Source organism: Drosophila simulans, chromosome 2R (assembly GCF_016746395.2).
Source record: "Drosophila simulans strain w501 chromosome 2R, Prin_Dsim_3.1, whole genome shotgun sequence".
Lineage (NCBI taxonomy): Eukaryota > Metazoa > Arthropoda > Insecta > Diptera > Drosophilidae > Drosophila > Drosophila simulans.
In genome coordinates, this window is record NC_052521.2 from 20,715,017 (window position 1) to 20,727,901 (window position 12,885).

The 12,885-nt window shown below is 43.6% G+C and overlaps 1 protein-coding gene across 2 annotated transcripts in view; it reads left to right on the forward strand.

Annotated features, from left to right (window-relative positions):
• LOC6735903 overlaps positions 1–12,885 on the forward strand; it is a 34,498-nt gene that overhangs the window by 6,261 nt on the left and 15,352 nt on the right. The window contains exon 1 of one of the 2 annotated variants that reach the window (XM_039292430.2): positions 9,965–10,425. The exons of the other annotated variant lie outside the window; for it this stretch is intronic. Coding sequence (XP_039148364.1) covers positions 10,423–10,425 — 3 coding nt within the window. The 5' untranslated portion in view covers positions 9,965–10,422. Of the gene's footprint in view, positions 1–9,964; positions 10,426–12,885 lie in introns of those variants that run through there. 2 annotated transcript variants of the gene reach the window in all.

Genomic DNA, 12,885 nt, shown 5'->3' on the forward strand with positions numbered 1-12,885 from the left:
GACAATTGGTAAATGGTATATGAGTGTTCCATAATTTCCATTAATTGAGGCCTTCTAACTTGATCAAGCACTAGACTCGATCCACTCCATTCAGAAAGGGTCGCACTTGGGTTTATGGCCGGACTGAGATAGGGGACTTCAGTTGGAAACCGAAAACGCCGTCCCAGATCCAGATTCGGTTGACAATGGAGCGGAACTCGAAGCCGTGCGGCAATTTGGGGCAGCATTGAGGAAGGGTGATTGAAACGCGACAATTTGTTGGTTCTCAAGTGCAAATGCTCGAGGAGCGGGCACAACTTGAATAACAAGCAATGAGCAATCCGGCCATCGGCAATCGAAGGGGAACGTATCGCACACATTACACCAATCAATCCGAATCGGATCCAGCTGCCCCTGCCTCGAATTCAAGTAAACAAAAGCCATTAGCAAATGTGTATCCGAAAGATGCACAAACGGCGACACTTGAGCTGGTGTAATCAAATCATAAATTCATATATACACAAATGGAGATAGATACGGGACATGCTCGCCCTGTGTCATTCTATGCATTTCCATTAGACTCGCACAAATATACGTATAGTAGATGGATATAGATATAGACATACATAGCCCTTCCAGTCCGACGACGCTTTCGTAATTGGTTCAAGTGTCTTTGGTCGGCTGCAACCACAGAATCACAGCAATGAAACACAGAAACTGTACTTTATCGCCAACAACATTGAGTTGTCGAATCCCAAAAAACCAGCTGGTTGTTGCGAACGGAAACTCCTTGCCTATCCGCTCCTTTCCTCTCCAACCTCCAGCTCATCTCCTTCTTGCGCTCCAGGACTTATCGAACTATCTTTGAGCGTTTTGCATCCCCTCAGCCCTGCGCATCCCTTCGCATCTTCCTGTCGTCTCTGCTTCCATCTCACCTAACTGAGTTCATCTCCGCCTGTCCGTCGAGACTTTCTTATTGTCTATACCCTAACCATTAGTTTCCAACTGGGAGTCACAGTTGCCATAACATCGTACGGAATGGAGGTGTCCTTAGGACTGGTATCTGCCACTATCTTACAATTCAAAAACCTATTAACATCCTGAGTTTGTAGATGGGTGTTTCAAATATGCAGAAGAAAATGTCCTTTCCTTCATGTCCTTTGGTTAACAAGATCTCAAAAGAAGGGTGTATATCGAGTAGGGCTTTTAAATATATTCCTTATAAAGTAAGCATTAAATCTGTTTTCGAAATACAACCCTTTTGATGTGCTACTTGGGCAATTCTCCCTCAAAGTCAAGTTTCCCTTAGTCCCTTTGCAATTTCAATTTTTAAGGGTATTCCAAACATCGCGCAACTTGGTCAAAAAACTGACTCCCCCCTCCTGTCAGCCCTCCCCCCTCCCTTCGTTTCCATTGTAATGGGTCCGAATTCAAAAAGTCGACAACGCGCATATTTTAAGAAATCATTTCTTGATTACGACGTTTGAAAACAATTTGTCTTTCACTCTTTCGCTTCAGTTCTCAGTTTTCAGCTTTTGGTTATTTGGTTACTTGCTGTATATATATCTATGTGTGTATGTACTTCAATCTCCATATAGCCGAACATAGATACAGATGTGTTTGTGTAGAGGGTTTGCTGCCTTTGTGTGTGAGAAATGTATTGTGTACTTAGCGCAAAGTTGTCTGACTTGTTGAGACTTTTTTATGCATTATTCTAGCGCCCATTTTGATTTTTATTATTGTTGCTGCGGCTGCTTTTTTTTTCTCTTCTATTTCTGTTGCTTTTCATTGGCTTTCGTTAGAAAATAGATATGGGAGTTCTAGCGAGCTAAATTGATGTGGTTGCCTTTTGTTGTTCGTTACTTACTGGGCATTTGAAGGCAACGATTTCATAATTTGAATTGCTGTTTCCATTTTGGGGGATAGAAATGGGATCAAATTGATTTTAGTTTTGGAGGGTTTGAGTTGATGGACCTTTTCAGAAGTCAGATATTACACAATAAACAATACCTTTTAAAACCGAATATATATATATATATTTGATATTGCTTTATTAACTAACAGATATGATATAGTCGTTTTTAGCATTTTTCATAGAGGTCCTTTTTGCAGTTTTCTGCTTTCATTAATGAATTTTAGTGAATCGCCGGGGGAAGGGAGAAGGCAATAGCCGTCACAACAACTGGCAATAACACCTGTTGAGGTCACGCACACAGTGGTTGACACACACTCCATTTCACACAGACACGCGCCGTCGCATCCGCACACACGCACGCGAAAAGGACAATAACACTTGCTCACGTGTTGCGAGGATGAGAGTGGGAGAGCGCCAAAGCGGGATGGGTGCGGTGCGAGGGGGAGGGCAACAGCAGCCGAGCACATGTCTGCGTGTCCGTGCTCCCGCTCCCTCTCTCGCTATCTCTCTGCCTCCCTCTCTCGCACACAGCGAAAGAAGCGCGTCTGTGTGTCCTTGCCGTCGTCCTTTTCGTCTCTCTGTTTTGTTTTCGCTCTTTGTGCGTGTGAGTAACATGTGCATGTGCATACACACACACACAAAGGCACATTCGTGCCCATAGGTCAGGTTCAGAGCACCTCGCCTCGGGCTCGAATTCAGGTTAAGGATCAGGATATCGGGATAGGGACATCGACAGCTAAATGCCACTAAATATGCAGCATAATGGACACCGAGCCGATTGGCAGAGTGCCAGAATGGCATGTGTGTCCTGCCGCTCGCAATGCGATTCCAAAGGTGTGCAAAGCCTGTCACAATATTGCGTGCTCCCTCTCCTCCTTTCTCTTTCCTCGTCCTTCGCTCCTATGCTGATGCTGATAAGAAAGGACCGGGCGGCGGGCGAAGAGCGAGCGGCTACGGCGACCGCAACTGTAAAATGTCAACAGTTGGCGACCCAGGACATGAACACATGTTGCGCGATAAGGGGCAGGCCAGGAACATAAACATGCTAGCACAAGGATGTGTAGGATGAGTAGGATGACCCACAAACAGAGGGAGCCATAAGCTAACGGGACTTAGAGAGCGCATTGTGTCCTGCTTGTTCATAACTTTGGATTCCAGTTTCATAGGAATGTTGAATTGGTCTTAAAAGCGTTGTCCTTGTGAAAATAAATAGATCTAAAATTCAATAGATAACCTTGGCAGGATGATATTTATGGCCCAACTTACCTTTCAAATCACCGAAAGGTCTTTCATCGTTAATTTGAATATGATTTATCTTTTCCACGTAAACGAATATATCTATAGTTGTCATTAGAACAATGAAATGCGAATCGATGTGTGATCCTTGCCTTTCAATCCGACTATTTCATTACGTTCAGTTCACTGGAGTTGAATAAGGGTGCAGATTATGCGTGCTATCAAATGGCACTTCCGATCGAGGGATCAACTGTACTCCATAGAATATAGAATCCATAAGAATAAAGTCGCACGCAAAAACCGAAGACCGAAACTAAATTTGAGCTCGGGCGACGCGCAAGTCGAACACCCTAAATCCTAAAACGCAGAACCATATACCATTGCCTGGCTGACTGACTGACTACCTGAGGAGCAATAGCAATGTGAATGCGATTCGTACCTTGAGGCACTTCGTCCATTGGGATGGGATTTGCCTTATTTGTAGTTCTTTCTGCGCCGCCTGTGTTTTTGTTGTAGTTCGGCATGTTCCTGGTAGATATTTTTGCGTCTTGTGCAAACACACACAGACTGCCAGTCGCAGCAACTGGGGAGAGATAACAAAGGAAACACGTTATCCTTTTTTTCATGTTAATGGTTTATGGTTTCCTTGTTTTGACGATAGAAACAGGAATGGGAATACGACTATAGGTCGCAATGGGCATAGGAATATAATGAGAGCGCCTAATGCCGGGGAATCCATTTCCATTCTCCAATTTTGCGACTCATCCAAGTCTTAGGATAAACGCTCACTGAGATAAAATGTGTGATATTAACCATTATATATTTAAGGATATCTAAGGAAGAGATCAATTGGGCAAAGAAAACATAAGGGAAGATATCTACTTTCATCTTTGAATGAATGATTCGAATACTTGATCCTTCTCAGCTGGATTTTCCTCAGTGTAGCCTAAAACACAGAGCGTAAATCAATGAAAAACTGAGATCTGAAAAGCCAAAGTGCGTCTTTGTTGCCCATGTTCCATCTGCCTCATATGCGTAGTTTGAGGAACTAGTTTTGCGCCTTGCAAAACTGCGCAGCTGTTTGGGCAAAAGTCCTTTGTCTGCGGATTATGAATGCGCAAGACTACGATCCGTAAGTCTGCGAGTGTGTCTCAGTTTCTATTTTGCAATGCGGAGATTCAATTACCATTTGAACAGGTGTCCCTTTCCCCAGATTTGTGCTAATAATGCAAGCGCTGCAACCCTCGCCCAGTTTCTGAGTCCCAAATCCAGGGGGTGCAACTATTATTAAACAAATTCAAGTCTCTGGCAATGACAATAACTGAGTCGTTGGGCGAAAACGGGTGGTGGACCCAGTTATGAGAGGCGGCATCTACGCATCTGCATCTGCATCTATGGATGTCTAGTCGGGCGGGAACTGTACTCCACTCGCTCGACATTTGAAATTCAAATCGCAGCGGCGTTGAAAGCGTATTTCAATTTTCCCCCTTTTGTGGAGTGCCCGGCAGATTGGGCGATTGCCAAATCGCACTTCACAGAGCTCGGCTCTAAAGTTAGGCAAATGTATTTACATATTTAGCCATGAAGCCGAAGGAAAAGTGACACAACACAAAGATACTTTTTAGTTGCGGGGTTGCGCCTGCAAAGCGACACACAGAAGATACTCGGATACACAAAGCGACGAGTTGAGATATTTACCCTGAGATACGCATTAGAATGGGTTGCCCCTGATGATGATGGTGATGTTGACGCCGAGGGAGGCTGGCATATCCCAGGCAATAATCTAATGTATTCAAAGTTATATCTGCGCCCAGTTCTGTGTGAATATTTGTGTATTTATGGCTTTTTGTATAACTGTATTAATGGGCTAAAATTCTTGATTACCATGAAGCCATTTGAATTCGAATTGTGCCCTCAGATTTTTATTAACGAACCACCGCCCTCTTCCGTTCCGTTGGCCATGTAAAAATCAGAGCCATTGTCTTATGGGCAACAAATTTTCCATCAATTTCCCCGCCCGCTTTTCATCGCGAACCGCGAAGTACACCCTCGACGGAAAGGGGTTGCAACATTTCGAATTTCCAAGCTATTTCGAATTCGAGTGGCCAAAATGATGCCGAGATAGATGATGCATTAAAGTGCGGAAAGATGTGCGAATTAGTTGCGACCAGTTGAGATTCATCGAGTGGGTGGAGTGGAGTGGAGTGGAGATCGGTGAATTGAGTTGTTCAGCTGGAATGAGGGCGTGTGAAGGGTCTTCAACTAGCTTATTATTGATATGAAGAGAGACTTCGATGCACATGCTCGTTGATCCTAAGAGCCACCCAGGATCATCTGATGAATCTAGCCAGGCATTTTTTTCAAGGAATTTGATTACACTAACCGCCATACATAAATATATTACAACGAAGGGCCATATTTTAATAGAACAACTCTCTTCTACCCTTAATGGGATTTCTTGCCTATCTTCGCCTGAGATCCCCGTCTTTTGTAAAGAAGTCCTGCCTAGAATTTCGTCAACTAAATGACAGACATCCGTCCCTCGGAGATGACTCTCCCACATTGTCATTGTTCCACGTGCATGGCTACAATAATTAATTTTCCCAAATCCCGATATCAGATTTATCTGTGGAAAACGTTTTAAGCCTCCCCCTGAACGGAGAAAAAATGGAAAATGAGCAAACGAGGAGTGTAGAACAAAACCAAACAAAAAACGAATGCGAACAATAAGAGATATTTTTAAATGGAAAATTTCGTATTTAATCCTCACTATGTCCCATACCTTTCTCACACATCCATGCGGCTATCCCTGAATCCATCTATCTGTCTGTCGGTTGGCTCTTAGCTAACCCAACCTTAGAATGCCTTGGATGTTTCGGTGCTGTGGTTGTTGTAATTCATCACCTACAAATCAATCATTTTGACGAAGCAACTCACTAAAAAAAGAAAAGAACGTCCGAACATCGAAATAAAGGGAATATCGCACTAGGAACGGAGCGTATAAAATGCACACACACTGCTCTGGAGGGACAATAGATCAATGCTTCCATATCAAAGAGTCGGCTTGACCTTTTAACGCAAGTTATGGCTCGCTAGGTGAGGAGGGGTGAGGGGCGAGTCGAGGGACTGGGGACGAGGGACTGGCTATCGGGAGATGCGAGATGGAAGCCTGTCTCAGCTCGACTAATTGTCTCCCAATGGATCACTCTCTGGGTTATTACACTGGGAGAAACAGCAGGGTTCGATGGGATCTGGAAAATTATATCAGTACGATTACTATCAATCTTAAGTTAACAATATCTTAAAATTAGTTAGAGTTACCTTCGTTTCATACGACATTTTGTGCGCTATAACAGTTTGGGAATTTTAGCATCTATTTTTGATCTACTTGTCTGCAGATAATAAATAGTTGCACATTTTTCCAAGTGCAACTCTCTCTATCTTGGAAGCATGAAAAATGTTTTCATTCCATAGATTTATGTAGATAGGAGGTCTGCGAAGGTGTGGCGTAGGTGAGCGAGTGCGCGTGTGTGCGTGCGCTGAGTATCTGTGTGTGCCGGCACTTAATTTGTTGTTTCTGTGTGCTGCAGCATTTCGGTGTGAGATTACGCATTCCGAGTTGCCTGCCAGATCTTTGACGATCCTTTCAGAATTGGAATTCTCATCTTGTCTTGGCTTAGTTTACAATGCTCTTTTGATTAGGCCTCGGAGGTGGCCATCTCCCCCTCCCCCTTCCCCTACCTACTCCGCCTGTTCCCCCACCCCCCTGTTGTGCCCGGCCGTACGTGATTGGTATTATTCATCACTTGTCCTTCGTTGTATCCTATATCTTTGGGATTTGTTCCTTCGCCTCGCATTGCGGCTTATCGGGCGAGATTTGTTTAGGCACTCAACCTTGGCAGTGTTTAATTAAAATTTTAAGTATGTATGCTCAGGTAGTTTGCTTTCTTGGTCTTGGCTGTGTTTGGTAGGTAGAATCAAAACGCTCAAATTTATTTAGTTGGCACAGGAAGTCGTAAAACATTTGCGCTCACTGACTGTGATTTTCCTGTGCTGCACGAAAAATTTCTAATTGATTTTTATAGATTTTTGTTCGGACATTTACAGGACTTCCACTGAGGGAAAGTTTCCCCAACCGATTGTGCGATTGGGGGCTTAGTGGGGGGTTTAGTGGGTTCGAAGGGGTCAACAGCCAAAAACTGAAAAGTTTTACTGAGTACTAACAATGAATGCAGTCGATAAGTAGTGGCATAAGTACGATTTCATTTCTACGCACACAGTCACATAATGCGAGCAATGAGAAACGAGGAATGGAATCGGTTTTTAATTTCGGGCGACACCGAATAGCAAGTTCACTTACTACTAGGATTAATATATATATTCAACATAATGTTTGTTACATATGTAACTTGAATGCTGAGGAAGGAATGTAAAACCAAAACATTAAGATTTAGCGACTTTAGGATTATTCAGAATATATTGATTCGCAGATAAGTTGAAGTGAAGTAACTTGTTTGCCGAAACTTGTTACCAACTCTTGAGTTAGGGTATCCTCAAAAGCTCCGAGCTCCTCCACCCTGCAAAGGACACCGAATCGACTCAAGGCACAGCTGTTGGGAAAGAAGCAGAAGTTGGATAAAAGAGCCGAGCAGAAGAAAAGGAAAAGAAAAGGACAGCAGGCGGAAAAGGACGAGGACGAGGACGAGGAAGGGTGGGCTGTGGGGATGGTCTCAAAATAGTCATTGTAATAAGAAAATTTTGATTTCATTTTTAGTATTTGTGTAAAATTTAATAACGCCGCACAAGATGGCTGACTTCGCAGGGGCAGGCACAACAAAAGGAGCGAGCAGGATGGCCTGGCCTGGCCGGAAGGGCGAAAGAGAGAGGGCGAGAGAGAGGGGTGGCATGGCCAGGGGCGTAGCGGTGGGGGGGTATGGAACGGTATGGGTAACTAAAACGCTTAAAACACACAATCTCGTTTCGGGTTCGGTTGGGATTTCGGGGTTACGCTTAAACTCTAAGTACATTTTAACTTAACTGCCTTTTTTGTTGTTGGTCCTTCGCTTTTTTGGTTTTTGTTAGTAGCCCTGCCGTTCTTCCCCTTTCCCACGGCGAATCGTAAGGCGAGAAGGCAAAAAACCCAGATGATGATGCCGATGCCAATGACGATTACCACGCCAGGATGGGGGTGGTGGCATGCCAAGGGGTGGTGGGTAGGGTTGGGTTGGGTGGTGGTTCCTCAACTTCTAACTTGACTTGTGTGTGTGTGTGCGTTCGCCTGAGCACAATTATAAATTTTTGGAATTGTTGTAATTTAGTTTGTTTGTTTGCCAGTTGGATGTGCTGGCTGCTCGCTCCTGCTCGCTCGCACCTAGCACACGTATCCCTCGCTCCCTCTACCGGCTAGTTCGAATGTATATTTGCGCTAGGGTTTTCCCTTTGTTATGTACTATTGCTAGCTTTGCTCTTGCTCTGGCGAGTAAGTGAGGCAAGCACTTTGATACCCATCAATTAGTCAGGGGTTCAATGTAACCCCATTCGGGCTGAGCAGCTGCTGCTTAATTGCCATGTCTTGAAGACCTCTTTAGTACAGTACCCATAATTGTGTCGAACAATTTGATTTAATATTTTAGATCCCATTGTGCGAAGGAAGCGTTTCTTCGTAGAATGCAATCAGAACATAACCTATTGAATCAAAATCGAAGTTCGAAAGTAACGGACTGTTCGATGGGAAGGGGTATGGGTTAGGCTTTTCGAATGTGCTACCACCTCTACTAATTTCCTATCTGGTACCCCTAACGTAAACCCGCTTAATCCGTTATCTCCTGTCGCTGCAACGAAGGCATATGCGGCATACCCTTTGACACCCTGTGCATAAAGGGCATAAAACTTTTCTCCTGACTGCGATTTCCACTGCGACTGCTGCCTTTGCTGATTATCACGATAAAGCATAATGATTACATTTTTAGTAGCAGCCGCTTGGGGAGAGAGTGAGTGCGAGCGGGATGGCAGCAGCCGAAAGAACTGCGAGTGCGAGCGAGAGTAATTATGGTTCGCAAACCGTCGGAGTTTTTGAACTTGTTGGGATTTGGATTGAAATTGGGCTTAGGTTTGGGTTTGGGTTAGGGTTTGCGAGTTCGGGAGGGTTGGTGGTATATAGCGGCATTGGCTTGCACTTGATTAATTGCGATTTATGTATATGCGATATGGAACTTTGTGTGTAATTACGGACGGGTTGGTAGCTCTTATAACGGTCGTTGACATGAGGGTTCCTCCGGATTAGATTCCTCTCATTCGTTCGCTGTGAAATTCGAGCAATAAGCGAGGTGATTATGTAAGAATAATAAAAAAGGGGGAGGCAACCGAGGACTCCCTAAATTATGCTATGCAGCTGCAACATCCTTCTTAAAAACCGAGATAATTTTTTTTGCTGGCTGGGCAAATAATTCAGATTTGATATTTGTTGTTTTATTCCGAGGAGAGCGCACTGTTGCTGTTGTTGTAGCCGCGTTCTTGCTTTTTGTTTTGCTCGCCCATTTGTTACTCCCACTCGCAGAGAGAGAGAGAGAGAGAGCGAGAAAAGCGAAGACGAAGAAGGAGAGAGCGGCAGAGAGCGGAGTTGGCAATCAGCCCAAGTTAAAGTACAATTGCCGCTATTGTCATTACTTTTGGCCCACATTTAAAGCCAAATACAACGCACACTAGCAAAGCGCGAGAGCGGCGCTCCCGAATTGCTCTCTGCAGCATGTTTCGTTGCTGCACGAAGCGCACACGAACCGTCTTCGGCTCCGCTCGTGCTTGTGTGCGTTTGTAAATTGATTTTATTAGTTTTTCGTTGTTGTTGTGTGTTTGTCGCTGCCGCAGTCGCCGTCGCCGCTGGCAGAGCAGAATGATTTTAAAAAAATTTTCAAATGCGGCCCTTTAGTCAGTAACTAAACGTGAAGCAGTGCGAACGCGCGCAGCGGCACAATTCCAGCGTTCTTGGCTTTCATCCGGCGTTCTTCCCCCATCAATCACTTAAGAAACCCGCCCAATGATACCGATACCTAGTGCTAAACACAATTTTGAATCGGTTTTCGAGTGCTTACACAACCAAGAAACCAACATATAAACCAATTTACCCATGTGAACATGTGCACTTAGCTTGCAAGAAACCACGAAGTTCTAGAAATCAAAACAAATACGATAAACTTGCTAAACTCTCGCTTTTGGGATTATCAACAAACACACGAGTGAACTTTTCGCAAGGACTTGTGAAAAGGATAACGAACGCACACAAACAGACAATCAAAATGGTAAATATGAAGCTGGCTCACACCAGAACATTTCTAAAGGGTATCCTTAGTGTTGTAACGTTCTAAGAGGACCACAAGCATTGGCAAAGGACTAAAATTGATATGTATTCAAGTCAAAACATTAATGGTATTTTCGACCTATCCTTACAAAAGGATATTTCGAATTTAAGGAGCCAGTCCAGTGACAACGAGCAACAGTGTAGATATGGGGCTTATAAACAAGAAACGAAAGAAACGATATTGGCCAATATAAACGTTCTAGTGCCGCATTTTCATACGCCCTATGAATCAGCGCGCACTGGCTAATTTCTATTTTATTAGCCAAGTTTGTGTGACTTGACTGACACTCCTTAGTCTTAGTCATTAGCCAACTAACTGGCAAATGGCGTGGTATCTTCGCCCGCTAGATTGCATATTATAAAGTGAAACATGAACTGAGATACCGATGGAGATGGAGATATTCCGATTCAGAATCGGCGAATACCTTTTATTTGGCACGCACTCGACGCCGCGGCGTACATATAAATTTAGCTTAATCTCTTGGCTGCATATTAATTTGTGCTCAATAATATTGGCATCGCTAATTTCTATAATTTCCGGCGCTGCTGATTCGCTTAACTTAGGCGACCGAGCGAACTGCACCCATAAAAGGCGACTCTGATTTGTGTTTTCGCGATTTATTTGCTCCGGGACCCATAAAGCAATATGCACACTGTACAATTAAGCCATCGACGCGTCACTTCCTCTCCTACTTATATAATTCCGCTGAATTTTAGTACCAACACCAACAGCACTCTGACATAGCCAAAGTGAGAAGTCTCCAGGCGGATGTGCCGAATTCCAAACGTTATCCCTGTGGGACCCCCCCAAGGGTCTTTGTGTTGATAACTATTCCAGCTGATAGGTGTTTGGAGCCTAGTACGCTCTTAGTTCAGCGACATTAAAATAATGACTAAGAAGCCGACAATTGATAAACTCCGAGTTTTATATCACCGCGAAATATATCAAGCGCGAAAGAATTTGACTGCCAGAGATGATGCTGTCAATTGTCAACAGTGTTTTGCAATCGAATGGTTACGTATCTGATTTTCAAATTAATCGCAATAAATGCGAAATATGAAGAGAAATGAAGAAGCATTCGCTCGTTTGGGTAATATTGAAAATGCTGCGCCATATGTGAGAGTAGAAGATACATTTGTATCTGTGTTCTTGGCGGGATACAAATAAACTTTTGGCACATTAAGAACGCCGCAAAATGCGAAGAGTCAGCCAAATATGAAATTATGATCGCGAATATGATTATGATTATGATGTTGTTATAATTAGAGAACAACGAAAGCGAAAAACGATTCATAATTATTCAAAAATTGACTTGAAACACTCGCATTCGCATTCGCATTCGCAGTCGTCGTCGCAGCTCTCTGCTCCGACTTTTCCACCAGCTGCCGTCGCCAGATCGTTCAGATCGCATAAGTATAGGATCGTTCAGAGACCCATATGGCTATGGGTTTAGTTATGGTCTTAGTTGGGGGCTGCTATTTTTAAGTGCACACACACACACTCATGGCTGCAATTACACTTTCGAGTGCTTAATCACAGCCGAACTTTTACACAAATCATATTCCCCGATATTGTCGGTCCACCCCGCGTTTTCCATTCAGGGCGTGCGCCCCTTGCAACTTTTCTTCCCCCACTTTTCCCGCACTTGCTTGGCTTTTCCATTGAAAAGTCGGGCGAGAATGTGCCCGATATGTTTCCACTCAAAGTGCTCGGCGGCGGAAGGAAGGAGGCGGATGAAACGAAACGAAACGACCACATTTGTTTTATTAATTGCCACTCTTACAAACACATGCTCGAGAATCCGCGGCCGATAATCGTGGAATACGCTATTTTATATGGCATAATCATAATTGGCCAAAAAGTGGCTGTAATGAGCAATACGAATCGAAATTACTGTGGGCTACACATTCGGACCATGTTGTTGCCGCGGAAAATCTCCCCATTAATTCGATTCCACACATCCGACTTTTCGGAGGATGCTACCTATATATATATATGTATATAGAGTGCAGATCTTACAGCTGGCAGTGCTCACTAAAAATAGAAAATGACTATTAAAATGCTTTATAGCATACTAAAATTAATGGCGATGTGTAAAGTCATGTAATTCAAGTGACAGTATTGAATTTTACTGTTTTTAAGGGCGATTATCAAAGGTTTGGGTACTGTAACTTAAGGATTGATATGTATTATATTTCCTAAATTAATATTCTTGCTGCTGCCAGCATTTGGCCAAATTCAGTTAATCGAAAATACCATTCGAGCACATTTGGAGCTTTGTCAGCTGCCAACCCCTTTTTATTGGCTGCCTATTGGATTGGCAATTATTGGAATTTATTTATAATGGCCACAAAAGCACACACACGAGTATCTGCGAGTTGGGGCAACTTCTTCCATGGC